The 27449-nt window shown below is 68.8% G+C and overlaps 1 protein-coding gene across 4 annotated transcripts in view; it reads left to right on the forward strand.

Annotated features, from left to right (window-relative positions):
• The window catches only part of DEPDC5 (DEP domain containing 5, GATOR1 subcomplex subunit), a 73355-nt gene that overhangs the window by 32050 nt on the left and 13856 nt on the right, over window positions 1-27449 (forward strand). For 2 of the 4 annotated variants that reach the window (XM_051973172.1, XM_051973174.1), the window contains exons 11-31: window positions 976-1045; window positions 1367-1439; window positions 3453-3556; window positions 4362-4436; window positions 6282-6416; window positions 6715-6776; window positions 7123-7196; window positions 7775-7844; window positions 8595-8631; window positions 9580-9700; window positions 11115-11335; window positions 11998-12201; window positions 12505-12640; window positions 13618-13715; window positions 17495-17554; window positions 18997-19180; window positions 21112-21272; window positions 22436-22553; window positions 22904-23071; window positions 24007-24226; window positions 24454-24587. In XM_051973172.1, coding sequence (XP_051829132.1) covers window positions 976-1045; window positions 1367-1439; window positions 3453-3556; window positions 4362-4436; window positions 6282-6416; window positions 6715-6776; window positions 7123-7196; window positions 7775-7844; window positions 8595-8631; window positions 9580-9700; window positions 11115-11335; window positions 11998-12201; window positions 12505-12640; window positions 13618-13715; window positions 17495-17554; window positions 18997-19180; window positions 21112-21272; window positions 22436-22553; window positions 22904-23071; window positions 24007-24226; window positions 24454-24587 — 2525 coding nt within the window. Of the gene's footprint in view, window positions 1-975; window positions 1046-1366; window positions 1440-3452; window positions 3557-4361; window positions 4437-6281; window positions 6417-6714; window positions 6777-7122; window positions 7197-7774; window positions 7845-8594; window positions 8632-9579; window positions 9701-11114; window positions 11336-11997; window positions 12202-12504; window positions 12641-13617; window positions 13716-17494; window positions 17555-18996; window positions 19181-19414; window positions 20572-21111; window positions 21273-22435; window positions 22554-22903; window positions 23072-24006; window positions 24227-24453; window positions 24588-27449 lie in introns of those variants that run through there. The other 2 variants (XM_051973173.1, XM_051973175.1) reach the window with 2 other exon arrangements.

Raw genomic sequence — 27449 nt, forward strand, 5'->3', positions numbered from 1 at the left:
TCCACGGGCCCCGGCTTCCACTGGCCCCCGGCCTCCACGGGCCCCCGGCCTCCACGGGCCCCGGCTTCCACTGGCCCCCGGCTTCCACTGGCCCCGGCCTCCACGGGCCCCGGCCTTCACGGGCCCCGGCCTCCACATGCCCCGGCTTCCACTGGCCCCCGGCCTCCATGGGCCCCGGCCTCCACATGCCCCCGGCCTCCACGGGCCCCAGCCTTCACGGGCCCCGGCTTCCACTGGCCCCCGGCCTCCACGGGCCCCGGCTTCCACTGGCCCCGGCCTCCACGGGCCCCGGCCTCCACGGGCCCCGGCCTCCACATGCCCCCGGCCTCCACGCGCCCCCGGCCTCCACGGGCCCCCGGCCTCCACGGGCCCCCGGCCTCCACGTGCCCCCCGGCCTCCGTGCGCCCCGGCCTCCATGGGCCTCCGGCCTTCACGGGCCCCCGGCCTCCACGGCCCCCGGCCTCCATGGCCCCCGGCCTCCACGGGCCCCGGCCTCCACGGGCCCCCGGCCTCCATGTGCCCCCGGCCTCCACGGTCCCCGGCTTTCACAGCCCCCGGCCTCCACTGGCCCCCGGCCTCCACGGGCCCCGGCCTCCATGTATCCCGGCCTCCACGGGCCCCCGGCCTCCACGGGCCTCCGGCCTTCACGGGCCCCCGGCCTCCACGCGCCCCCGGCCTCCACGCGCCCCCGGCCTCCACTGGCCCCCGGCCTCCATGTATCCCGGCCTCCACGGGCCCCTGGCCTCCACGGGCCTCCGGCCTCCACGGGCCCCCGGCCTCCACGCGCCCCCGGCCTCCACGTGCCCCCGGCCTCCATGTGCCCCAGCCTTCACGGCCGCCGGGTTCCCATCCCTGGGCTGAGCCGAGCCGGCTTCCCGGCAGGACGGAGGGTCCCAGCAGGAGGGAGGGGGCTTCCATTGGGAGCCTGTGCGGGAAGAGTGAATCCGCCCGGCCCACACCCTCCCTCTCGTGCAGGAGAAGAACTGTAGCCACGAGGTGACCGTGGTCCTGTTTTCTAGGACTTTCTATGACGCCAAGTCGATGGGTGAGTCTCCAGCCCCCCTCCCCAGGGCTCTGGGCCTCTCAGCGGCACCTTCTGCCTCCCAGAGGCCAGGGCTCCGCCCACCTTCTCTGCCCACCACGCCCCGGGGGCGCCCTCATGGGCACGCCCCCGACGGGTTTCACTGGCGCAGGGGTGCGGTTGGGGGGGGGGTCCGGGTGCCCGCCGGGCGTGCTTGTGGGGGCGTCGTGGGGGCCGCGACCCCTTGGTGCCCGGGGACGGCCCTCGGCGGGGCTCCTGCGAAGGGGGGAGGCGCTGCCCTCGGGCCCCCTCTGCCCTTTCTGACCCCCCCCCTCTCCCCCTCAGATGAGTTTCCCGAGACTCACCGGGCCTCGATTCGGCAGGACCATGAAGGCAGATTCTATGAAGACTTTTACAAGTAGGTTTGCTGGCGCTGCCGTTTTCTGGGCCGCCCCCGAGGTCTGTGGGTCAGGCCCTGCCCGGAGGTGCCGGGAGAAGCTGGGAGGCCCCGGGGACTCACGGGGGGGGGGGGGGAGGGGAGTCCCCGAGGGGGAGGGGCCGGGGGTGCAGGGGGAGGGGCCGGGGAGGGCCTTTTCCTGCCTCGGGGGGCTCACAGTGGAGAGGAAGAGGAGGGAAGGAGGGAGGGAGGGGAGAAAAGGAGCAGGGGGCGTTTCCCGGGGCCTCCGTGTGCCGGACGCAGCGGGCGCGCTGGGCGGCGGGTCCCGGAGCGTCCGGTCCTTCTCGGGGCCATCGAGGGGAGCCGAGCTGGGGCTTTGGCCGGGGCTGCTGGGTGGGGCCGTAGGGCGGATCGGGGAGCCCAGAGCGAGCGGAGGGAAGGCCCCTGGGGGGTGGCCACGTGAGAAGGAGTGACCGGGCATTTATTTAAGCAGCTCCTGGGCCAGGCACTGGGCTGGGGTAGGGTCTCTATTTGTTCCACTCCGGGAGGGAGCTGCTTTTCCCATTGAACAGGGGAGGAAACTGAGGTACGCAGAGGCTGTGTGACTCAGTTGGGGCTGGATTCGAACTCAGGCCCAGCCCTCCGTGTGGTAGTGCTCCCTGGCCATCTCAGGGGGAAGGGGGGATGGGATGGGTGAAGGACCTGGCTCAGCCTGGCGCCCGGGGGGCCGCAGACCCAGAGCTCCGTCCTGGTGGTCCAGGGCAGCGGGGACCACGTGGGGGCTAAGGGCGGGGTCCGGGCTCTCGCCCTTGTGGCGCTCTGGGCCCCGAGGGGTCACTAATGCGGTGTCCCCCCAGGGGCTCCCTCGGGATGTCCCCCTCAGCCGGCGCTGTCCAGGGTCCTGCAGCAGCCCCAGGGAGCCTCCTGTCAGCATCTCCCTGGCCCCGAGGGAGGCTCAGGCTTCTGGGCCCAGCCCGGGGGGAGGGGGCAGGGGCAGCGTCCAGCTTTCCCCGCCCTCTCTGGACGCTGGCGACTCCCTAGCTGGGCCGGGCGGGCCTCGGGTTCTTCCGCAGACGGTCCTGGGGGGTCCGTCCTCAGGGGGCCCTCGGGGACAACAGTGCCCCCCCGTTTCCGGTCTCAGAGGACGCTTTGGGGGTGACTCCTCCCTCACAGAGCCCGGGGGCCAAAGCACGTCCGCCTCTACTCCCGGGCCTCCGAGCTGCCCCTCCTCCCACCACCCCCGCTTTCTCAGTGCGACTGGCCGAGCGCTCCACAAATGGGACCCCCCTCATCTCGCGGCCGGGGAGCCCGAGCAGGCAGAGGCGCCGCTGGGGGCTTGTGCCGAGGTCCCGTGTGACTCGTGCCCCTCCGGCGCGTCCGGCTTTGGCCGGCGTTATTAACGAGCCCCGCCTCGGCGGCGGTTTTTGTTCAGTCCTTGGTGTGGTTAGAGTCTGCTCAGGTGAAAGCTCCAAGGAGGGTCCCACGAGGGGCCCGGGCCCGGCCTTTGTCTGGGCCTCCTTCACGGACAGGAGGCTTTGGCGGAGCCGTCCCCTTTGGGAGGGTCCGGCCCGGGGGCTCTCGGGAGGCCTCTGCAGGCTCTTGTTGGATCCTTCCCGGGACAGGGAGCTCGCTGCCCGCGCGGCTCAGGCCCCCCTTTGGTGCGTGCCCGGGCAGCTCTGCCAGAAGCGTCGGCTCGCGTGGCACGACGTCCGCCTCAGGCCTTCGGGTACGGCCCTGACGCCCCCTCCCCCCAGCTCCAGGCTCTGCTCCCCGGGGAGGCTCAGCTTCCGCTGGGGAGGGGGCTTGTCAGCGCCTGGTCGGGGGACGCGGGGCAAGGACGGGCCCGGGGGCCCGGCTCTCCTCTCCGACCCTGGCTGCTCCTTGGGAGCGCGGCTTCCGCCGAGGCCGGAGGGGATGTGGGGCTCGTGGGAGCGATCCCGCCTCCTGGTGGCGAAACTGGGCCCGGAGCGCGGTGGTGACCGAGCCCCCGAGGCCGGAGCCAGCGCCCACTCTGGCCCCTCCGCGTTCCCGCAGGGTGGTGGTTCAGAACGAGAGGCGAGAAGAGTGGACGTCGCTCCTGGTGACCATCAAGAAGCTCTTTGTCCAGTACCCGGTGCTGGTGCGGCTGGAGCGAGCAGGTACCGTCCCTCTCCTCCCCGGCCTTGGGGGTCACCTTGGGGGTGACTCAGCTCGCTTACTTCCTGGGAGCCTCATTCCTGCGAGCCTTGTGGGTGCCCCGCTCTGTGCCCGGGAATGTGCCCACGCTTCCCTGTGCCCGGGACCACCCTGTGCCCGTGCTGCCCTGTGCCTGTGCTGCCCTGTGCCCACGCTTCCCTGTGCCCGGGACCACCCTGTGCCCGTGCTGCCCTGTGCCTGTGCTGCCCTGTGCCCATGCTTCCCTGTGCCTGTGCTGCCCTGTGCCCGTGCTGCCCTGTGCCCACTTTCAGGAGTGCGGCTTGTGGGGACTCTGAGAGGTGAGGGAGGGGATGCAGACCCTCCTCGGGCTCCTTTTGGGGTGCAGCAGTGACCGGGCCCCCACGGGGCCTGATGGTGGGGGGGCCTCCCGGTGAGACCCGGAGCCCAACCGTCCATCTCCGGTCTGAGGCTGGCCAAAGCCGGCGTGCGCAGACTCATCCCCGGGCAGCTGCGGAGGGATTTGGCCCCTGCGCTCTTGGGCCCGGGGCCGAACGTGGGTCCTTGGCCCGGCCTCCACTGACAGTCTGCTCTTCCTGCGCCGGGCGTGGGGGCCATGGGCCTGAGCACCCGCCTCTTCGGGGGTCCGAGCACGGAGGGCTGTTCCGGGGGAGGGGCTCGCCCTGCCCTGCAGACCCCTCCCCCAGCTTGGTGCTGTGCCGCGGGGATGCCCTCGTGGGAGCCGTGCGGGGGTGGAGGGGAGGGCTCGGGCCCGCGGGGGCTCACGCCGTCTTTGGTCTCTTTGCACAGAGGGCTTTCCCCAAGGAGACAATTCTACCTCGGCCCAAGGGAACTACTTGGAGGCCATTAACCTGTCATTCAATGGTGAGTGGGGCCTCCCGGACGTCCCTCCTGGCTGGGCAGCGCCCGGGGGCTGGGAGCCCGAGCGCCTGCATGAGACCCTTGTGCCGGGCCCGCCCTGCCTTGGGCCAGCGGAACTGCCGGTCTCCGAGAGCGCGGCCCCCGGGGTCCCTCCGGCGGCTCTTCTGGGGGGCACAGTAAGCTTCCACTGAGAACCCCCCCTTGTGCACGGCCCCCTCTGGAGTCAGGAGTGGAGACCCAGGCGTTAGCCCACGTGTCCTGGGGGGGGTTCGTGTGTATGAGTGAGTGTGTGTGTGTGTGTGTGTGAGACACCGTGTGTGAGTGAGTGTGTGTGTGTGAGTGTGTGTGTGAGACACCGTGTGTGAGTGAGTGTGTGTGTGTGAGTGTGTGTGTGAGACACCGTGTGTGTGTGTGTGTGTGACACGTGTGTGTGTGAGACATTATGTGTGTGTGAGACACGTGTGTGTGAGACATTATGTGTGTGACACTGTGTGTGCATGTGTGTGCGTGTGCGTGTGTGAGTGAGCACACTGTGTGTGTGTGTGCGTGTGTGTGTGTGTGTGTGATACCGTGTGTGTGTGTGTGTGTGAGACACCGTGTGTGTGTGTGTGTGTGATACCGTGTGTGTGTGTGATACCGTGTGCGTGTGTGAGTGTGAGCACACTGTGCACCTGCCCCGGAGCGGGGGCTCCCTGAGCGCGGCTGCTGCTTTTCCCAAGCCCCGGCGGTGGGTTTTGGAATTGGAAACGAAGGTGGCTAAGAAACGGACGAGTGGCCGGTGGACGGGTCAGGGCCAGATCGTGCATCAGAGAGGTCTCCGTGGTCACCGCGGTAATCTGGTGTTCGCCAAGCCCAGAGGCCCCGGCTCCTGGGACGGGCTTTCACTGGGTGACAAAGTCACCGAAAATAGCACGGCCCTGACCGACGTCTCGTCCCCCGTCCCAAGGTCAGGGACCGCGCCTTAGACGTGGAGAGCGACACGATAAGCGGGTGGTTCGCGGGCCGGCCCCCTCGGACCCGTGGGGGGGAAGGGATTCGTGGCCAGAGAAGCGCCGGAGGCCGCTCCGAAACGCAGGCGGACCGTTTTAGGTTAAATGAAAAGGTTTTGTACAAACAAAAGCGATGCAGACAAAATTAGGAGGGAAGCAGGAAACGGGAAAAGCGCTTTGCGTCCCGGGCTTCTGGGAAGGGCCGAGAGAACTGACTCAAATGTATAAGAATTCAAGCCATTCCCCAATTGATAAAGGGTCAAAGGGCAAATTTTCAGGCAAAGAAATTAAAACCATTTCTAGTCACTGGAAATGCACATTCTCCCCCCAGTGGGGCGGGGCCTCCAGTGGCCCGGCTGCCAAAGGGGTTGGGCGTCCTCTTCCGGGCCCCTCCCCCCCCCGGGGGCCGTCTTCTCCAGGTGCGGGAGCCCGTCACCCCCCACCTGGGCCTCCTGCCGCCCTCCTCCCGTGGAGGGTCCTGGGACCTAGTTCTGCCCAGGGCCTCTAAGCCTCTAATCCAAACTCTAGTTTTTCAGAGGAGGGAAACAGACCCAGCTGGGGAAGGGGCTTGTGGTGGGGGTCCCGGAGGCTTTGGGGGGCCGGTTGGAACCTTTCCGTTGTGGTGCGCCGGCCTGGCTGGACTTTGTCCCCACGGACACGGCTCTGAGGGCCCGGGGTCCGGCAGGATTCAGGGGGTTTTCCCAGGGGCCGTTTCGGGGACAGAGAGGGGGTCCCCCTGCTGAGGGTGGGCCCTCTGCGGCCGGTTGTTTGCGGGGGCCCCGAGCCTTGGATCAGGCGGAGCCCGGAGGATTCTGGGGATGCCCTGAGCCGCGGGCCCGCCTGTGCTTGTGTCTCCTAGTGTTTGACAAGCACTACATCAACCGCAATTTTGACCGGACGGGCCAGATGTCGGTGGTCATCACCCCCGGGGTCGGCGTGTTTGAAGTGGACCGGCTGCTCATGATCCTGACCAAGCAGCGCATGATCGACAACGGTAACGGCGCGGGGCTCTGCGTCTCGGCTTCCGCCCCCGGGCCGCGCCCCTCGGTGCCAGCCCGCCCTGGCCGTTCCCACCCGGCACATTCCAGATCAGCGCCGAGTGACGGGTCCTGCCGGGGGCGCAGACAGAGCCGCGGGGGCCGGGCAGGGAGGAGGCGGAGCCGCCGCTGGGCTTTCCCCCGCCCATTCTGCACGGCCCCAGACCCCCCCCCAGCCCTCCGCCCCCGAGAAGCCCCCGATCCAGGCCGGGAGCCTCGGCTCCTCAGACAGGCTCCTCCTGTTCTTCGTCCTAGGGATCGGCGTGGACTTGGTGTGCATGGGGGAGCAGCCGCTGCACGCCGTGCCCCTGTTTAAGGTGAGGAGGCCGGGGCTGCCTTTGCCTGAGTCGGGACAAATAAGTGTGCATTAATTAAGCACCTGCTGGCTGCTTCGCTGAGACAGAGACGGGCAGTGGCTGCCCTCGGGAGGCCCCCAGGAGGGAGGCTGACGCCCGTGTCTCTGGGCGGAGAGGCCGGGCTCAGGAGCCGGGAGGATCCGCCGAAGGCCCTTGGGCCAGTGCACTGTGATGGGCCCCGGGCCGTGAGACGGGGCCGTGGCAGGAGAGGTCCTGAAGGATGGCGTTGTAGGCCCCCCAACTGAAGGGGTTTGTGCCCGGGGCCGGCTCCCGCTCCAGCTGACCGAGTCCCCCCTCCCCCCTGCAGCTGCACAACCGGAGCGGGCCCCGGGACTCCCGCCTCGGAGATGACTACAACATCCCTCACTGGATCAACCACAGGTAGCGGGGCCCGGGGGGCCTGAGGGTCGGGGCCCTCGTTCCGGGCTGGCCCCCCCGCCGGCCGGCTTGCCTTCGCGAAGCTCCTTCCCGCGCCCGGGAGCCGGGCTCGCTGTCCGAGAGCTTTGTCCCGTGCGGACCTCGCGGGGCCTCCCTGGCCGGTGTCCGGGGGCTGCGGGACCGGGGGCCAAGGTGGACCCGAGTGTGTCTGATCTGGCCCATCCAAGGACGGGCGAGGAAATCAGGGCACGTGGGGGGAGCCCGGCCTGCCGGGGCCCAGCCCGGGTGCCTCCGCCCTCCGTGGCCGCGGACAAAGGCCGGCAGGGTGGCAGGCGCGGGGGCTTCTGGCCCTCTGGGCACGGTAAAGGGAGCGGGGAAGTCGGGGTCCCCCTCCCCTCCCCTCCGGTGGTGATGCCGGGTTCCCTCCTGTCCGTGCGTTTGGGAGGGGGGATGGGGCGGGGCCAGATGCGTCTGGAGCCGGGCGAGAGGGCCCGTGCCCCCCCCCCCCCGACTGCGGGCTCAGGTCTGTGTGTCCCGAAGGAGCCGGGCCCAGCGTCACGGGCTCTCTCTGCTCTCGGCAGCTTCTATACCTCCAAGAGTCAGCACCTCTGCAATAGCTTCACCCCGCGAATCAAGCTGGCGGGAAGAAAGGTGGGTATCCCGGCCTCTCCCGGGCCTCTGCGGCCCCGCCTCCCTCCCCCGGCCTCTCCTGGGCCTCTTCGGCCCCGCCTCCCTCTCCTGGCCTCTCCCCGGCCTCTGCGGCCTCCCTCCCCCCGGCCTTGCCTCCGGCCACCAGGGGCCATCAGGAGTGGCCCCTTTGCCACGTACCCCCTGGCGCTTTTTGGCGCCTCCGGCTTTGGGGCGAGGGGTGTCCTTCGCTTTGGGAGTTCCCCACACGCCCCTCTCCAAGGTGCTCCCCTGGGGGTCCCCGAGACCCCTCCCTGAGCCCCAAATTACTCTCATCGGAGTTTGTCCATTAAGGTTCTCCCCCTTTCTCTCTCCCCAAAGTATCAGAAGCCGAGGGGGGGAGCCGGGCCCCGGGGAGGGGGGCACCATATCTACAGACAGGGCCTCCGTTTGTTTTGCTCCCCCCTGAGGCAGTTGGGGGTAAGTGACTTGCCCAGGGTCCCACAGCCAGGAAGCGTTAAGTGCCTGAGGCAGGATTTGCCTGACCTAAGGCTGGCGCTCTCCCCACTGCGCCCCCTGGTGCCCGACCGGTGCCGCTGCTCCGCGTGTGGCTTTCTCCAGCGGGGTCGGTGGGGGCCAGGCCCTTCCTGCCTGAGGCCCCCGGGGCGCGGTGCCAGAGCTTCTGGGAGAGGAGGGGGCCCAGGGCAGCCCGGGGCGGGGCTTGGCTCGGCCTTTCCCACATTCTTGCTCATTTTCCGTTTTCGTTTTTTCCAGCCTGTGACCGAGAAGGCAAAAAATGGCCGGGACACCTGTGAGTGTTTCTTGCAGCGGATCCGCCCGGTGCCCGGGGGGGGAGAGGGGCCGCGGGGGGTGGGGGGGGGTGGGGGAAGGCCTCGAGGGGGGTGACTCGCCTCGGTGCGGGCGCTGAGAGAGCTTCCTGCTCCCGCCCGGGCGCCCAGAGCTGTTGCTCCCATTTTCTAGATGAGGAGACCGAGGAGACTTAGGGGCCGGAGGTGGTGACTCACCTGGGCCCGCTGGCTCCGACCCTGGGGCTCCTCCCACTGGCCGGGGGCAGAAAGTGGGGCTGGGAGAGACTGGGGGGGGTTGCTTTGAGGGAGGCTCCTCGCTGCTCTGGCCCCGGGGAAGGGAGGGCCCGTGTCTCCCCGGGGTCTCTCCCGCTGGGGTTGTGGCCCCTCTTAGTTCAGGCCGATGCCGCCCCACTCGGCGCCGGGACGGCTGCGCCCTGACCCAGAGCAGCCCACGTCCTGCCATGTTTGTGCGTCTCGCCAGCTCTTTCCCCGCTGGTTTTTCTCCGGCCGGGCGCTGGGGAGTGTCGTGGGCCGGGCGGCCTCTGGCACAGCGTGGGGTCGGGGTGGGCTGCGCTGGTTGGAAGCGTTCCCGGCGGGGAGACCCCCCCCCAGCAGGGCATCCCTCCCCAGACCTGTCCCCCGAGCTTTCTGCCCCCCCCCCCCCCGAGGTGCTCAAGGCCGGGCCCTCCATCCCAAGCACTGAAAGCACCGACTCTGTGCCAGTCTCGGGCTCGGTGCCCAGGCCAGAGAGAATGGCAGGAGCGCGGCCCTGGCTCGCGGGGGCTGCGGTCCGAGTGGGCCTCGCGGAGCACAAGTGGGAGGGGCCGGAAAGGCGGGGCTGGAGAAGTCGGGGGCGGGGCTGGAGCCCAGGCCGGGGAGGGGCCCGGGGGCCCGGCAGAGTCCGAGCCGTGCTTTCGCGCCCCCTCATCTTGTCTGTTTTTGGATTTCAGCGATCGGGACCCCGAAGGAGTCGGAGAATGCGCTGCCCATCCAGGTGGACTACGACGCGTACGACGCCCAGGTGTTCCGGCTGCCCGGCCCGGCCCGCGCCCAGCGCCTCAGCACCTTCAGGTCCGTGTCCGGCCGTGCGGCTGCGCCGGGGGGAGGCTCTCGGGGCCGGGGCCGTCGGGCGGCCGAGAACGCGCCTTTAGCCCGCTGCGGCGGGACACGGGGCGGGGTCGCGGTCCCGAGGGCGGCCGCTGGAGCTGGGACGCCGGGTCCGTGACCGGGATTCGGAGATCCCGTCCGCTCGGCGTGGCCTGTTCCCCGGCTCTCCGTGGCCGTGTCCCGTGGACTGGCTCCAGTGCCGGGCCACCGTCGCGGACGTTTGGTGGTTGGGGACCCCCCGGGGCCCCTCCTGCGTCGAGGGTCTGGGACGGGGCGTGTTCCTCGCCTCGGCTGAGCGGAGCGAGGCGGGCCGCGTTCTCCGAAGGCCCGGGGCCGCCCTGAGGAGGCTCTGGCCTTTGCTCCCAGGCTGCCTCGCACTCGCTGCCCTTTTGACTCTTGAGGCCTCACTTTTCCCATCAGTGAAATGGGGGCATGATGCTTGCAGCACCTTTTCAAGCGCGGCCCAATCAGTTTCATCTTCATAACCACAAAAACCATTTCTTTTTTCTTTCACGTTTAACGTTTGTTTTTTCCTCAATTACACGAAAGGCGCTTTTAACAGCCGGTTTTTAAGATAGCTCCAGTTCCCAGCACGCTCCCTCTTTCTCCTCCCCCTCCCCGAGAAGGCGGCCGACCCGATCCAGATTATCCCTCTGCGTCTCGCAAATCGTTTTCCCATCGGCCTCATTGCGACAGAGGATGCACCGAAAAAGCACAAATGACGAGGAAAGCAGAAAGCGTCCGCGTGGTCGGCGGCCCGAGAGCGTTTCTCAGGCCCCTCCGGGGGACAAGGTGGCGAGGAGCGCCGGTGCTCCCTCCACAGGGACGCCGCCTGGTTTGGTTTCAGTTCAGCAAACACTTAGTAAGCACCTACTGTGTACCCGGCCCCGTGTTAAGCAGGAAGAGGCAAAAGTCCGAGCCTCTCGAGGAGCTTTTGCTCTAACGGGGGAGACCAACTAGACTGTCCCGAGTGAGCCGGAAATACCGGAGCGAGGGGAGGCCGTCCGCAGCCCAGGGAGCCCCCGGGGTAGCCTCGGCCCCTGCGCTCCTCCCCAGGTCAGAAATGCTCTGAGCACGTGTGGGACAAAGACCGAGACCCAGAAATAGCAGAGTCCTCCGTACCGAGCAGAGCGCTGTCCGGTTCATGGGACTGATCTTCAGGTTCTGGTGTCCTGGCTGGCGGGTTCCAGGGTTCCGTGGCCGTCACGGGCGGCGCGGGGCCCACGTGGCCCGGTCACTGTGAGGAGGAGCGTCGCTGCCCCTGGTGACCCGCTCGCGGGCAATGGCTGGATTCGAATGTGGCTCCCAGGACCCCCAGGTCCGGCGCCGGCCTTCCTCCCCGGCCGTCCTCCTTCAGCGCCGTCCCGTCCTCCCACAGGTCCGTGAGGGAGCGCGAGAGCCACACCCGCAAGAGCTCCAGCTCCTTCGACGTGTCCTCGAGCCCCTCGGTGCAGAGCCGCGCCCTGCCCGCCGAGGAGGTCCGGAGCCAGGCCTCCGACGACAGCTCTCTGGGCAAGGGCTCCCACGTGCTCATGATCCCCCACGCCCACCTGCACCAGTACGACGTCAGCAGCTCCCTCGGCTACACCAGCACGCGAGGTCCGGGGGCGCGGGGGGAGGGGAAGGGGAGAGGGCTGCCCGGTTGGCTGGGGGGGGGGGCGTGCGGGGGGCATCTTGGTGCCAGCCTGAAGCTGGGCAGAGCGCGGGGTCAGCTGATGTCACCTCCCCTCCAGGAGGTCTTTCTTTTTTGGGGTCTGATGTATGATTTCATTGGCCTGAGACCCTGGGGAAGCCCCACCCCCCACCCTGCAGAGGGGCGTCTCTGGGAGAGGAACAGGCCCTGTCGGGTGGGTTCAGAATTCAGGTCCCTGGGCTCCATGGCCTGCCCCGCCCTCCCGTTGCATTTTCGGTGGCCTCTCCCTGAGCAGAACTGTGGGCTCACCCTTCTGGGGTCTGGGTTCGGGAATTCTTCCCCCAGCCGTGAGTGCTCCCCTCCCCCAGTTGTGAGTGCTCCCCCTCTCCCAGCCATGAGTGCTCCCCCTCCCCCAGCCGTGAGTGCTCCCCTCCCCCAGTTGTGAGTGCTCCCCTCCCCCAGTTGTGAGTGCTCCCCTCCCTCAGTTGTGAGTGCTCCCCCTCCCAGCCATGAGTGCTCCCCCTCCCTCAGCCGTGAGTGCTCCCCTCCCCCAGTTGTGAGTGCTCCCCTCCCCCAGTTGTGAGTGCTCCCCCTCCCCCGTCTCATGCTCGCCCACGGTGACCCCCAGATGTCCTGGAGCACATGATGGAGGCCCAGCAGCGGGACTCGAGCGCGCCCGGGAGGTTCCACGTGGGCAGCGCGGAGTCCATGCTGCACGTCCGTCCCGGCGGCTACGCGCCCCAGCGCGCCCTCATCAACCCCTTCGCGCCCTCCCGCATGCCCATGAAGCTGACGTCCAACAGGAGGAGGTGGATGCACACCTTCCCCGTGGGTGAGCGGCCCCCGCCGGGCCCCTGGGCCCGCTCCAGCTCCGCGGGTGCCCCCCTCCCCCCAGGGGGGCACTTGGGTGGGGGGCCCGGGGTCGGCCTCCCCTGCGGCCCCGCTCCGCCTCGGCCTCCTGTCTCTGGGGTTGGTCACCTTCTGGGCCCGTCCCCCTCGGACCGGCCCTGGACGCCCCACGTTCCGCCTCCGGGTGTTTTGTCCCAGCCTGAGTGCGGGTGCCCAGGCGGGGGGAGGGGAGGCTCTGAGAGCTCCGGCCGGGCCCCGCAGCCACCGCCCGCCCGCTCGTCCGTAGGTCCGTCCGGAGAGGCCATCCAGATCCACCACCAGACGCGCCAGAACATGGCGGAGCTCCAGGGCCGGGGCCAGCGGGACCCAACTCACTCGTCCGCGGAGCTGCTGGAGCTGGCCTACCACGAGGCCGCGGGAAGGTGAGGATGGGGGGGCAGGGGGTAGGGGGCAGGGAGCGTGGGGCAGGGAGCATGGGGCACAGGGCACAGGGCAGGGGGCAAGGGGCACAGGGCACAGGGCAGGGAGCATAGGGCAGGGGGCAAGGGGCACAGGGCACAGGGCAGGCTCCTGCGGATCCTCCCGGGCCCTTGCTCAGGGCGGTCTGACTCTGGGAGCCCACCTGGGGCAGAGACACTGGGGACTGAGGCTCGTGGGCTCCCAGCTAGGAAGGGTCCAAGGCAGCATTTGAACTCGGGTCCTTGGGACTCCAGGGCTGGTGCCCTGCCCCCACCCCCCTCACTGCCCACAGCACGGAGCAGTCACTAGGTCACGGTGGTTCCAGGCAAGGGGACGGGGGGCGGGGCTGCCCCTCCCCCACGGCCGCCCTGGGTCACACACCTCATTCACAGGCCTCTCCTTGGTTCGTTTCCTTTTCTTTCTCTTCTTTTTTGGTCATTGAGCATGTCTCCCTCTCTCTCTCTCTCTTTCTTTCTCTCTGTCTCTGTCTCTCTCTCTGTCTCTCTCTCTCTGTCTCTATCTCTGTCTCTCTCTCTCTCTGTCTGTTTCTCTCTGTCTCTCTCTCTCTGTCTCTCTCTCTCTGTTTCTCTCTGTCTCTCTCTCTCTGTCTCTCTATCTCTCTCTCTCTGTCTCTATCTCTATCTCTCTCTCTCTCTCTCTTTCTCTGTCTCTGTCTCTGTCTCTCTCTCTCTCTCTGTCTCTCTGTCTCTGTCTCTCTATCTCTGTCTCTCTCTCTCTCTCTGTTTCTCTCTGTCTGTTTCTCTCTGTCTCTGTCTCTCTCTGTCTCTGTCTGTGTGTCTCTGGGCTGGCTGGGGCCCCGTGCCCTTCCTGCTGCCGGGGCTTGGGCTGCCTGCCCACCTCGGGTTCCCCAGGCCCCGCCGGGGCTCCCTGGCAGCCTCTGCCCCGTGCCCGCCCCACAGCCGGCCTCTGTTCCCTGCAGGCACCTCCCCTCCCGCCAGCCCGCAGACGGCGCGTCCTTCCTGAATTTCAGCGGGAACGGCGAGTTTTCTGCCCGCCTGCTCAGCAACAGTGGCGCAGGTAAGTGGTACGAGGGGCGCCGGGCGCGGCAGTCCTGGCAGAACCGGGACTCGGTGCCATCCGTGCCCGTCTGCAGCTGGGCGCCCACCGGGGCCGCGTCATTAACAGGACTCGGGAGTGGGCGCGGTTCTGGGCGAGGGCCCCCGGCCCCTGACACTCGGTCTGCGCCAGAGGGGGCCGCCCTTGGTGCTTGGCCACAGGGAGCTTAGGGCAAGGTGGGCGCGGGCCAGCGAGCATTTATTAAGCCCCTGCTGGGTGCCCGGCTGCCCTCGTTGCACTCCTCACCTAATGGAGCTCCCCAGGGGGAGGGGCAGCATGGGCATGGCAGCTGTGGGCAGAGGACTTGGAGTGGGTACCTAGGAGAGCAGCGGGCATCCTGCCAGGGCCAGGTGAGAGGCGAGGCATGTGGCGCCAGGCTGCGGGCTCTGAGTCTCACCCACCTAAGGTGTGGGTTTCTCGGGGGCCGAACCAGCCCTTGATGGGACCTTGGTGCGGCCATGGGGGAGATGCTCGCCCAGCAGGCCCGAGGCGCCAGACGACCAGGGCAGGAGCGCCGGGCGGGCTCTGGGGTGGCCGCAGAGAGGGCACAGGGTCACGGAGCCCTGGGTTCGGAGCCTCCCTCGGGCACCGATCGTGAGACCCTTATTCTGGAAGGAAGAGCTCGGACGCGAGGCCCCGGCCGCACGGGGGGCCCTCAGCCACCTCTCGCTGCCCCAAGTGGCTCCGGGGCCGCCGCTGGCAGGGCCTCCTCCTTCCTGGGAGCGTCCCACCCTGAGGAAAGTGCCGGGCCGGTCCCAGAGTGCCAGCGCGCCGCGGGCTCTGCCCGGGAAGTCGGGGGCAGCGGGCATTGCCGCCGTGCCCAGGGGGGAGGGAGGGGGAGCGCGGCCCGGCCGTCCTGGGGGTCTGCATGAGGCCCTGGAGAAGCCCCAGCGGTGGCTGCCCTTCTAAGTCCCTGAGTGTTCGTTGGGTCCCGGTGTGCCGGGCACGGTGCCCGAGAGCCCCCAGCGGGGAACGGCCCCCAAAGGTGCTCTGGGCCCCGGAGGGGAGGGGAAAGTGGCCCAGAGGGGGCGAGAGGCTCCGGGCTGGCGAAGGCCGGGGGGCGAGGAGACTGAATCGGGACCGGGGGGCCCAGGGAAGGCAAATGTGGGGGCCGTGGGGCGCTGGCCGCCCTTCCCCCCGGCCTTGGGGCAGCCCCCGATCCGCGCCCGGCGACCACTGAGGTCGTTCACGAAGCGCGTCCGAACGGGATCCTGGGAGGTCCCTTGTACAGATGGAACAACTGAGGCAGGCGGCCTCCGGGACGGGCCCAGGAGCTCGTGGCTACGCGGCCGAGGCAGGATTTGAACTTGGCTCCTTGAGGGCTTTGTCCAGTCTCAGAGTTCCACAGACGGCGGGGACCCCGCACCTCCCCGTGCCCGCTGTGTTCCTCAGGGGCAAATGTGTCGGTTTTGTGTGTATCCCACATATATAACAACGTACAAACAAACGTATTTCCGGTAGAAATGTCCTCCCGCCGGTCACGGAGAAGACGCTCCCAGCCGAGCCAGGCGGGGGCGCCCTTAACCCTTCGGAGGCGCCGCTGGGGCTCAGGGCGGATTTCCCCGAGTTCCCGGCTCCCAGAATCCCCCGGGGGGGGGTGCGTGTGGGCGGGGCCCAGACTTGTTGGCAGGTGGGTTTGCGCTCTGTGTGCCGGGGGCGGGGCCGTGTCCCCAGCGCCCCAGCATTAGCTGCCCCCCCTTCCCCGTGACCAACCACCAGACGGAGAGAGCGCACTTCGCCCCCGTTGGACACCAGGTGGCAGCAGAGACAGGCCAGCTCTGCCCTCAAAGGGCCCGGACACAGGGTCTGGGACGGAACAAGGGGGCGGAGGGCGAAGGCAGGGCTGCGGTCACCGGGAGCTTTGGAGAAGGCCCTTGTTCCCCCTCGGAGAGTGGCCGGAAGGCCCCGGTGCCCCGCTGGCCAGCGTGAGGACCCTGGCTCCCCGGCCGCCATCGGCCTGCGGAGGCCGTGCCGCGAGGGCCGCCACCGGCCTGGGACGCCCGGCCCCTTCTCCCCCACAGGCCCCCCTGTGGCCCTCGCTCCGCCCTCAGACCGTCAGACCCGCCTCCTCTGCCAGCCGGCCGTCGAGCGTGGCCACGTGGGCAGCTCCGGGGACCGGGGGCCTCCGGGGGAGGACCAAGGCTCTGGGCCCGTCCGTCACGTCCTCAGTCACCAAGACAAAGGCGCGGGGGATCGTCCCGGCGTCGCCGCAGCTCCTTGCGAGGCCCTTTGCACGTGGGGGTGCCGTGACCCCCGTTTTTGCAGATGAGAAAATTGGGGCGAGAGAAGTGAAGGCGCACAGCGACCGAAGCAGGACTCGAACTCGGGCCTTCCTCACTCCAATGCTCCCCGCCCAATGCTGGGCTGGAACTGGGAGATCTGAGTCCAGTCGGCTTACCCCACTTAGGCGGCCTCGGTTTACTCGCCTGTGAAATGGAGCGAACGACAGCACCCGCCTCCAGGACTGGGACCTTGGCACCGTACCACTCTCTGCCTGCCCCTCCCACCGGCCTGGTGATGCGCCGTCACTCTGCTCTGCCACCCGCTGCCAGTAGATGGCGGGCATGGCCTGGCACACGGCAGCAGCCCGAGCCGGGGCAGGTCCAGCTTCGTGTCGGCGTTGGCCCGGAAACATCTGTCTGGGGAAAGCCTGGGTTGTGGTGACTAACACGTGGGATGGGGCACATGGCTGGGGGCGGCTCCGTGTCCAGAGTTAAGGGTGGCATCGGTGCCCTCCTCCGGGGGCAGCCCCAGTGCCCTCCTCCCGGGGCATGAGGTCTGCTAAGTGTAGATGTGGTGCGAGAGCATCTTGGTGTGTGGCCTGAGATAAGTTGTGCAGCCCCTGACCTGAGGGTGGTCTCCATGGTCCCTGAGGACTGGTCTCCGTGACCCCCGAGAAGTGGTCTCCGTGGCCCCCGAGGACTGGTCTCCGTGGCCCCCGAGGACTGGTCTCCGTGACCCCCGAGGACTGGTCTCCGTGGCCCCCGAGGACTGGTCTCCGTGGCCCCCGAGGACTGGTCTCCGTGACCCCCGAGGACTGGTCTCCGTGGCCCCTGAGGGGGTTCTCCGTGGCCGCTGCCTCAGCTTCCGGCTCTGCCCGAGGGTCCTCGGGCCCTGGAAGACGCTGAGCCGTCCCATTGGACGAGAACATGTGTCTGGTGGGCCGGGAATCTCGCCCCCAGGCGGCTTTGTGTCAGCACCTGAAGACCTCCGAGGAAGCCTCCGGCCCCTTCACTCTGCCCGTGGCTAATCCCGCCCCGTCACGTTGGGTCCCAGCCCGGTTGGCCGAGGCAGCCGACGCCCGGCAGAAACGGGGACCCCTCTGGGGCTGCCGTCCCCACTTGCCGCGTCCCCCCAACCCGCGGCGTCTTCCCTGGAGCCGATCCTCCCCATTCTGCGTTTGGCTCCTCTGGGGGCCTGATTGAAGGCTCCCGGGGCTTCCCGGTGTGGGAACTCCCTTCGCCGGCGTCGCTCCCAGGGAGCCCAGGGCCACACGGACGCTGTCGGAGGCCAGTTGGAAGCCGGCTCTTCCTGCCCCTGGGCCGCCTTGTCTGCGTTCTCTGGTGGGGCAGCGAGCGCCCCTCGGGGGCCACAGAGAGAGCGGGCGCGCGTCCTCGGGGGGGATGTTCCACTGTGCAGACTCGCGTCTCCTGGCCTTGCAGTCTGGCCTCCCCGTGTGGGGCAGGGTGAGGGGGTCGGGGGGTGTCACGTGGGTCAAGGGTCTCTCTGTCTTTCCGCAGGAGCCAGGACCCAGAACAAGGATTCCCTGGAAGACGGCGTGTCCGCCTCTGCAGATCCAAGTAAGGGGAGCGGCCGGTCAGAGGCGGCGGGGAGGGCGTGGGGAGGGGGCGAGGGAGGGCCGTGGCTGCGGCCCGAGAGGAGCCGAGAGGCAGTTGAGGCAGAGGAGGGGCAGCCTCCCCGCGGCCAGGCTCCCCCCGTGGGCCGGCCGTGCCCGAAGTGGCTCTGGAGGCGCTAGAAACGGGGGCAGGGAACTGGGCCGGGTTAGACCGAGTGCCTTTGTCCCCCTCAGCACCATGGTCAGCGCCAGCCTCAGGGGAGCCTCCCCTTTGTTCTGAAAGCTCCCCAGGCGGCCAACAAGCTGCCCCACTGCGCGCCGGCCTGGGGCTGGGGGGGACAGAGCCGCGGAGCTCTCGGCCCTCAGGGAGCCGTCAGGCGGAGCTCATTCAGCGCAGCTAAGGGGGGCGGAGCGGAGGCCCTCTGGGGCTGGGGGAAGGACGTGGCCGGAGGGCAGCACCCGCTCCCAGGTCCTCGGGCCTGGAATAGTCTGGCTCTGTCCCTTCCCCGGGTGTGATGGTGACTGGAAGGGACTTCGCTTTAGACAGAGGGGAACCCGAGGCCTCCAGGGGAAGGGGCTCTCAGGAAGTGCTCGCCCGGGGCCGGCGGGATTCAGGTCCGGGCCCTTGATGGCCGAGCCCCGGCTTTTTGGGCGAACCCGCCGTCTCTCCCAGGGGAGCAGTCCCCACCTCCCCGGGGGCCTGGGAGCCGCGGCAGCGCCCTGGACAGTCACGGCCCCCCCGGCTCTTCGGTGGCGGGCACAGCCGTGGCCCCCGCCCAGCAGCTGTCGGGGCGGGTGAGAGACCGTTCCTTGGTCCCGACGGGCAGACGGCCCTGGCGTGCGGGCGCTCTCCCGAGTCGGGGGCAGCTTTGAGAGGTCAGGATCCCGGACGTGCCTCTGGGGCCTGGGGGTCTCTGCTGCGAGGGGCAGTCTGGTACGGGCGCAGGTTGGCAGAGGGCATTAAGCCCGGCCGCAGGGGGGCCCTTTCTGCTCCCAAGCGTGGCCCCTTCTGGAGTCTCTCCCTCCCGGGCTGCTGCGGTCCAGGAGCGGGGGGCTCTGGGCCGGCCCCGCAGGCCCTCCCCTCCCCGCCCCCTTCCCCTTCCGGGTCTGTCGCTTGGGTGGCCGCCTGCGCAGTCGCTCCCGTTCACGCTCTGTCCGCTGCTCCGTCCAGAATCCGGCCGAGCTTCCCTCCCGCCCCGGCGGCGGCCCCGGCGACTTTGCAGCTTGTAGCCGACCAGCGATCGTAAGGATTAGCTGAGCTCCCACTGCATGCTGGGACTGGACAAGCATGTGCGCTGCCCTGGTTAACCAACTCTGTGTCTCTCTCTCTCCCCCTCTCTCCTCCCCTGGCGACCCGACCCTCTCTCGCTCCGCTCCTGGTCTGCGTCCTCTCCCTGCGTCCCCGCTCCTCGTGGGGGACGCCCGCGCCCTCGGTCCCCGCGGCAGCTCTGACACTGTCTGCTCCCCCTGTAGTGCCAGGCTTCTGTTGCACGGTCGGAGTGGACTGGAAGTCTCTCACTACTCCGGCCTGCCTGCCCCTCACCACCGACTACTTCCCCGACCGCCAGGGCCTGCAGAACGACTACACCGAGGGCTGCTACGACCTCCTCCCGGAGGCGGACATGGACAGGTGAGGGCCCGGGGCGTCCCCCGTGGGAGGGAACCCTCGCTTCTCCCCGACGCCCCCTCCTCGCGCCCCGGCACCGGCTGGCACGTTCTGCCCCAGGGTCCCCGGCCCCGGGGGAGGCAGCTCCCCTTCTCCGCCGCTCCCCGATGGGTCACACGGCCGCCGGGCTCCGCGCCACCGTTCTTCTTCGGGGCGGGGGCGGTCGCATCTTGGGGCTGCGCGGTTTTCTGTTTTCAGAAAATCTCAGGACGGGAGACCCTGACACGAGTCCTCGTATCCTCGGCAGCTTAGGGAGCGGCTAAAGGGCCCCCCCTGGATCCCCCCCGCAGCCCGGAGACGAGGCTGTGAGGCCCCCCTTTTCCTGCCGCCCACGGCAATCGACCCGTGGCCCAGACATGGCCGACACATTGCTCGTCCTGCCGCCGCTCCTCCCGGCTGGCCCAGGACCTTCCCGTTGCTCGGGTTTGCTTAAGGTCCGAATTCCCGAGCGGTTGGGACGCAGTCAGGGGCGGCGGGGCGTGAGGGCCGCATGGCCAGCCCTGCCCTCGCAGAAGCAGGGAGCCGAGCACTGGTGGGGAGCCGAGCACTGTTAGGGAGCACTGTTGGGGAGCTGAGCACTGTTAGGGAGCATGTTGGGGAGCTGAGCACTGTTAGGGAGCACTGGTGGGGAGCCGAGCACTGTTAGGGAGCACTGGTGGGGAGCCGAGCACTGTTAGGGAGCACTGTTGGGGAGCCGAGCACTGGTGGGGAGCCAAGCACTGTTAGGGAGCACTGTTGGGGAGCTGAGCACTGTTAGGGAGCATGTTGGGGAGCTGAGCACTGTTAGGGAGCACTGGTGGGGAGCCGAGCACTGTTAGGGAGCACTGGTAGGGAGCTGAGCACTGTTAGGGAACACTGTTGGGGAGCCGAGCACTGGTGGGGAGCCAAGCACTGTTAGGGAGCACTGTTGGGGAGCTGAGCACTGTTACGGAGCATGTTGGGATGGGGAGCACTGATGGGGAGCCCCTCTGGGGACAGCACCCTGAGAATGTTGGCTGGACTCGGAAGAGTTGCCCCTGTGGGGGTGCAGAGCTCCCAGAATGGCTTGAGTGGCCGAATGTGGGTCCTGGGGGCTGTCTGGCGCAGGCCCAGTGTGTGGGGAGATGGGCATCCTGCCTGAGCCGCCCAAGAGGAACCCCCCCCCTCCCCCTGGTTAGACTGACAACTGCTTGAAGTGGGTCGGCTTCCCAGAGCTCACACCCCATGGGCCGCGCCCCTTCTGAGCGTGCCCCGACTCACCCGCCAGGAGCCCGAAGGACGTGCGAGTGTTTTCCGAGAAAGCCGAGGGTTCGTGCAGAACTTGGACCTTCTGCTCAGAGGTCGCAGCTGGGGCCCCCTCCGGATCCTCCGTCCGGCCCCTTTCAGTCCGGGCTTGTTCTCTGGTCCGGGCTTGTTCTCTGGTCCGGAGCCCCCGGCACACGGAGCACCGGGCCCGGGGTCAGGAATGCCGGGGCCTCAGACACTTGGGAGCTGGGGGCCATTGGGCAGCTCATGAGTCGCCGTCTGCCTCGGCTTTCTCAGCCATAAAATGGGCTCATGGCTGCAGCTGCCGGGCAGGGCGATATTTGGGAAGTGCCGAGCGCACTGGCGAGCCGGGCAGGTGCGACCCCTCCCCACCATGTGGGCGGCTCGTGCTTTTTTCCCCTGCGAGAAAAATTGAGTTTTCCCATAGAAACACCATCGGTCCCATCCCAAGGCAACGTGATGAATCCCACCGCTCCTCGGGAAGGCTTTAAGCCCCGTCTGCCCGGCCTCGGGCTCGGGTGCGCCTCTTGCCCCTCGGTGCCCGCCGCGTCTCTGCTCTCGGGCCCAGGTCGGGCCGCCCGCCCCCAGTCAGGACTTGGGCCCGGGAGCCCCGCGCGGAGCCGCCTCGTGATGCGAGCGTGTCTTTGCAGGAGGGACGAGGAGGGCGTGCAGATGACCGCCCAGCAGGTCTTTGAGGAGTTCATCTGCCAGCGTCTCATGCAGGGCTACCAGATCATCGTGCAGCCCAAGCCGCAGAAAGCCAACCCGGCTGTGGCCCCTCCCCTGAGCAGCAGCCCGCTCTACAGCCGCGGTGAGCAGCTGTGCCCTCCCCCACCCCGGCCTCGTCCCGCTGTCCCTCTGTCCGTGTCCCTTGTCCCGCTGTCCCTCTGTCTGTCCATGGGTCTCGTCCCGCTGTCCCTCTGTCTGTGTCCCTCCTCCCACTGTCCCTCTGTCCATGTCCCTTGTCCAGCTGTCCCTCTGGCCCTCTGTCTGTCTGTCTGTGTCCCTTGTCCAGCTGTCCCTCTGTCTGTCTGTCTGTGTCCCTCATCCCGCTGTCCCTCTGTCTGTCTGTGTCCCTCGTCCCGCTGTCCCTCTGTCTCTTGTCTGTCTCTGTCCCTTCTCTGTCGATCATTTTTTCTCGTTTCCCTCCACCTTCCTCGTGGGCGCCCAGAGAAGGCTCGTAAGCTTCCTGTGGGAGGGACCGGGGCCTTCCCCGTCTGAGGAAGTCTGGCCCCGCAGCCCGGCCTGGTGACCGTGGCCCTCGCTCGGGACCACGGGCGGCTCCGGCGCCTCCTGCTGGGCAGCGGCTGCTCCCCCGAACCTTCACTGCTTCAGGCCGAGCCCCCGCAGGTCTTCCCCGGGGCTCCCCCTGCTGGCCACATCCGGGCACTGGCCGCCTTGTCTCTGCCCATCCTGAGCTCGGCTCCCCAGCTGGGGTCGGGTCAGAGAGAGGCTCCGGGGCCTCGCACTTGTGGCGGCCCCTCGGCTGCCCGGCAGGCGGGAGACCCAACCCTGGGCCTTCCGGCCGCTTTCCACACAGCCGTCCCTTAGCCCACCTTCCACCCTAACTCTTGGGAGGGAGAGGCTCAGGGTGGGCCTTTGCTCCCCCGCCTTTAAGCCTGAGCCGGGCCCTGGCCTCCAGGAGCTCCCTCTGCTGGGGAGGGGGGGGGGGGGGGGGGGGGGGGGGGGGGTCCCGGGGGCGGGGGGGGGGGGCGCTGCCTGGAGGGGCCAGGAAAGGCCTGGGGGCGGAGACGGGGCTCGTGCTCTGGAAGGGCTGGGAGGCCGCTCGTGCCCAGCATCCTCCCGCCTCCGGGGCCGGCGCCTCCCATCGTGGGGTCCCACTGCTGTCCCGCCTCCGGCCTTTGCCGCCCCCTGCAGCGGAACCCGCGGGCCCAGGGCGCCTCCTCGCGGAGAAGCGCCCCTCCCCCCTCTGCCGGGGTCCGGGGCGGCTCCTGACCCTCCTTGTGCTTCCAGGGCTGGTGTCCCGCAACCGGCCCGAGGAGGAGGACCAGTACTGGCTGAGCATGGGCCGCACCTTCCACAAGGTGGCGCTCAAGGACAAGATCATCACCGTCACCCGCTACCTGCCCAAGTGAGTGGCTGAGGGCCATGTGGCTCCTGGGGAACCGGGGAGGGGGAGTCACACACCTCAGCTCCCATGGAACGGGGGGGGGGGGTGGGGGGGCACACACCTGGGCTCCTGGGGAATGTGGGGGAGAGAGGGGGGCACACGCCTGGGCTCCTGGGGAACGTGGGGGGGGGGGGAGAGGGGGGCACACACCTGGGCTCCCGTGCACCAGTGCCGGGGTCGCCCATCCAGAATCCGGCGCGCCAGGGGAGCAGCAGCTGTGCTCGTGGGCGGGGGGCTCGTCGAGCTGGTCCCGGAGCAGGCCGGCGGGGACGGGGGCGCCCCCTGCTGACGGGCGCTGCCCTGGTTCTCAGGTATCCCTACGAGTCCGCCCAGATCAACTACACCTACAGCCTGTGCCCCTCCCACTCGGACTCGGAGTTTGTCTCCTGCTGGGTGGAGTTCTCCCACGAGCGCCTGGAGGAGTACAAGTGGAACTACCTGGATCAGTACATCTGCTCGGCGGGCTCCGAAGACTTCAGGTGAGAGCCGGCCACGGGCGGCTCCGGCCACGGCGGCTTCCCTCCGCGTGCGGCCCTCGGCTGTGGCGGACAGGGAGGCTCCCTGAGGGCCACAGCTCCGGTCCGGGAGGGGGACGGTCAGCTGCCGTCGCGTGCGGGCCATTTTGCCGACCTTTGGGTTTTTAAGCTTTTATTCTTGGTCGGCGGTGGGGAGGGAGCCGGGCCGCAGCCCAGGAACGGGGGGTAAAGGCCGGCCTTTGCCTCGGCGGGTGCTCCCGGAAAGCTTTAACAAAGGTGGCGAGCGCTTCTTTCCCCTCCCCCCACCGAGCTGAGAGAAAATGGCGTCCCCGTAGCCGGTGGGCTCCTCGTTGGGCCGTCCAAAGCCGGGCCCTGATCCTGCCCCTCGGGGCCTCCGGCCGCTGTCCCCGGTCCCGGGATGTGGGGCACGCGCCACCCTCGCGGGGAGGACGCAGTGACGGCCGTCATTTCTGTGGTGCCCGCTCCGGGCCGGGCGTGGGGCCGGGCGCTTCGCCTCCCCGGGAGGTGGTCCCGCAGCGGCGCGCCCGGGGGTCAGGGATGGAAGTGCGGGGGCCGGGCCCGCTGCGGGGGCCCCCAGGGGCGGCGTCTCTTTGGGGCGCTGACTTACAAGTCTGCGTTCGGGTGGGTGCAGTTGTGCCCCCTCCCCCACTGGTGTCGGGGCCCCTTCCCCTCCCCTCCCTTCCCAGCTCAGGGGCCTCCTCGCCCAGCGGGGGGCGCCGGCCCGGCCTCGCCAGCCCTCAGCGGGGCCCGCGCTTTCACCCCCGAGGCTGTGAGGCCGCATCCCTCCCGCGGCCCTTCCTCCCCGAGATGTTCCCAGCGCGAGGGAGCCGCCCGGGCTCTGGCCTCCCTCGGGCCCCTCCCTGCGGGGGTCCTGCGCGGCTCGGGGCGAGCCCCTGTTCTCTGCTCTCCGCGTCCAGCCTGATCGAGTCGCTGAAGTTCTGGAGGACGCGCTTCCTGCTGCTCCCGGCCTGCGTCACGGCCACCAAGCGCATCACGGAGGGCGAGGCGCACTGCGACATCTACGGCGACAAGCCGCGCTCCGACGAGGAGGAGTGGCAGCTCCTGGACGGCTTCATCCGCTTCATGGAGGGCCTGAACCGCATCCGCAGGCGCCACCGCTCCGACCGCATGATCCGCGTGAGTGCGGCCCCGCCGGCCCCAGCCGGGCTCCCCTTGTTGCGGGGTCGGGGAGACGGGGGCGCGAGGCTCGAGTCAGTGGGATGGACGGACCGAGAGGAGGGGAGGAGGGAGGGGGGGAGGAGGGAGGGGGGGAGACTTGGGGCTGCTCCACTCAGAGATTCTGGGGGGGGGGCGGGTATCAAGGGGGCCCCTCCCCCCCAACGTCTTCTTCCCCTCCTCTCCAGAAGGGGGCGGCCATGAAGGGCTTGCAGATGGCCGGCCCGCTGCCCGCCCACTCGCTGGAGCCCGCAGGCCCCCCGGTTGGGAAGAAGGGGACATCCGCTCTGTCAGCTCTGCTGGAGATGGAGGCCAGTCAGAAGTGAGTGCCGGGGGCCTCGGGGAGGGGCTCCCCCGGCCGGGTCCGGCCACGGGAACGGCTCTTGGGCCATTTGTCTGGGGCCGGCTTCTCCCCGGCCTCAGAACGGCTCCAGCTGCCTCTGCTGCCCACTTTTGTCCCAGAGGGACTGAGCCCCTCCGAACAATCACGTGCCCCCAGGTGTCCTGTTCTAAATGGGGGGCCCCTCTCCAGGCTGGGGGCTGGGCAGATCCCTCGTCACAGATGAAGAAAGCGGCTCTCGGGTGCTCAGGGGACTGGGCCGGGGCCTCGTGGCAGCTCGCCGAGGTTCTGACCCAGAGCTCGGGGCTCAGCCCCCGGGAGCCCCCCTCCCCTGCCCTTGTCCCCCGGGAGCTTGGAGGGGCTCCTCGCCATGGGCTGTTATAGAACCTCCCAGAGCCCCTTGGCCAGACCCAGGTGGGCGACAGGGGCGGGGCTGCCTTGGAGCTTGGGATCGGGCGTCAGAGAGGCGGTGAGCGGTGCCGGCCGCTGATTGTGAGCGTCAGGAGCGCACTCCCGCCGCCGGGCAGAGGGGTGCGGCGCCCGGAAGGGAGGGAGGGGCTCCGACGGCCGCCGTCTCTGCTGGGGGCGGGGAGCTCCCTTCCCTGTAACATGCTGGGGCTGCCCTTTCTGCCTCGGAGGCTGGTGGGGAGGGGAGGCCGGACGGGGCCGAGTGCCCAGGGAGGTCTCATGGCCCAGAATTGAGAGAGGTCGGGGTGGGGGGCCTTTGGGGAGGCCCCATGCTGGGGACCCGGGGCTTCCAAGGCTCTGCCAGCAGCCCCGGCGGCGGGTTCCTGGTGCCGGGAAGGCTTCGAGCAGAGGCTGGAACAAGGGCCGGGCCGGCTTCCTCGGGTGCGGCGCGGCGAAGGCTGGAGGGGCTCGTGCCCCCGGGGACGGGTCGTGTCCGCACAAAACGGCCCCATCGTGGGACGTCCTACAGGAAGTCCCCCCGGCGCCCGCTCCCCCTTAGAAGTGGGGACTTTGTGCCATGGAGCGTGGAGTCTGAAAGTGGGAGGGAGTCTCCGCGGCCATCTTGTCCGACACGCCCATGATGGAAACCCATGAGAGCCTGGCTCGGAGAGCCGCGCAGGGGAGCCCGCCGCCTCCTGTGGTAGCCCCGGCTCTGGACGGCTCACGTCGCCTCCTCCGGCCTGGTTCTGCCTTCTGGGCCAAGCAGAACAAGCCCTGCCCTTCCTCCCCAGCTCAGCCTTCCATGTGCTCCCGAGCTTTCATTTCTGGGGCGACGAGGTGCCCCAGAGAACCTAAAATCTCCTTAACTGAAAATTTTGGCCGGTTCCAAAACTGCGGCAGCCAAGGGCAGCGCCAGCGCAAAACGTCAGCTTGCAGATGAACATTTAATGGCGGGTGCTGGAGGCGGATGCTGGAGGCGGGCGCTGGAGGCGGACGCTGGAGGCGGATGATGGAGGCAGATGCTGGAGGCGGATGCTGGAGGCGGACGGTGGAGCCTAATGAACAGTCACTTCATAGAAGAGAGAAAAGCAGCAAAGGGGGGTCAGGCTCCCCGAATGCTTGCAGGAGACCCAGCCAGGCTGTGCCATCCGTGGAACATTTGGGGTAACCCTGGAAGGAGGAGGACAGTTGAGGAAAAGGTCTCTCAGCATTCCCAGATCTCCCTCAGTTCCATCATGAAGGGCCCAGGCAGAGCCTGTCTGCGCGTCGTACAGCCACGCGATTGGCTGCAGCGCGGAGATGCGCCGGCCCTCTGGGTCTCCCGTTTGTTGGCGTTAAACGCTCGCTCGGGGCTCCAGGAGAATCGGGGACCCCTGGGGGGCTGCTGCACGCAACGCCCACCGTGGCTTGGTGCCCCCCCACGCAGGTTTTAAAACCTCGGGATTCTCTGAAGGTTCTAATGGCTGATAACCCTGATTGGGGGTGTCATGTGAGCCCTAAACTGGGAGCTGGGCAGCCCTCAGAGGCACTCGGGCGATGCCCCCGCAGAGGACGGGCCGAGGCTTTGTGCCCATCGCGCCCGCATCGTCCCGGAGCCTTCCCCGCCAGATTCCTCGGGAGCCCCCCACCCCCAGAGCTAAACCAGAGGAGGGGACGCTGCGTGTCCGGAGTCCGGCCGGCCCGTGAGGACGTGCGTTTCGCGCAGACCCGGGGACGGGCCCAGAAGTGAAGCAGGAGCGGGGAGCTGGGGAGCCCTGGGGGCTCCTCCCTTAGAGAAGGCCAGTCCTTGCTGGGCTTCTCCTTGGCCGGGGGTCGCTGTGGGTCACTCTCCGGGTAACCACGGAGACAAGAAGGCCCAGAGCGGCAGCGTGGGGAAAGCCCCCGGAGCGAGGCCAGACGGAGGAGGAGGAGGAGCCGTAGGCCCGAGCAGCCCCTCCTCCCCTCCGCCCTGTCCCCCCCCCCCCCCCCCACGCCTCCCGCCCACGGGCGGCCCTCGGGAGCGAGCTCTTGCTGCCGACGTCACCTTAGGGGGAACCGACACCGATAAATCGCTCAAATACGGTTCAAGTTGTTTAGAAATAATCAACCTGCTCCAAGTGACCAGAACGTTCTCTGTGAGAAATAACCGGCAGGAGAAGGGCCTGTTTTACGCGGCTCGGGCCGGTTTCTTCCTGGAAGGCAGCCGGGCTCTCCCCCGGCCCCTGCTCGCCGCTGGGCCGATGATGTTGCTTTGGTTGGGGCCGGGGAGGAAGTCTGGCCCTGCCCCCGGGCGCCGTCGGCGGAGGAAGATCTCGGAGAGCGGCTCCGGGTTAGGCTGAAGTGGCCAAACCCCGGGGGGCTGGCCCGGGGCGGCTTCTTTGTGGGCCTGGGACTGGGGGGAGCTCAGAGTGGACACGGAGGGCCGGACCTGGAGGATGGTGGGAGGGTCGCTGCCTT

Source organism: Antechinus flavipes, chromosome 1, assembly GCF_016432865.1.
Source record: "Antechinus flavipes isolate AdamAnt ecotype Samford, QLD, Australia chromosome 1, AdamAnt_v2, whole genome shotgun sequence".
Lineage (NCBI taxonomy): Eukaryota > Metazoa > Chordata > Mammalia > Dasyuromorphia > Dasyuridae > Antechinus > Antechinus flavipes.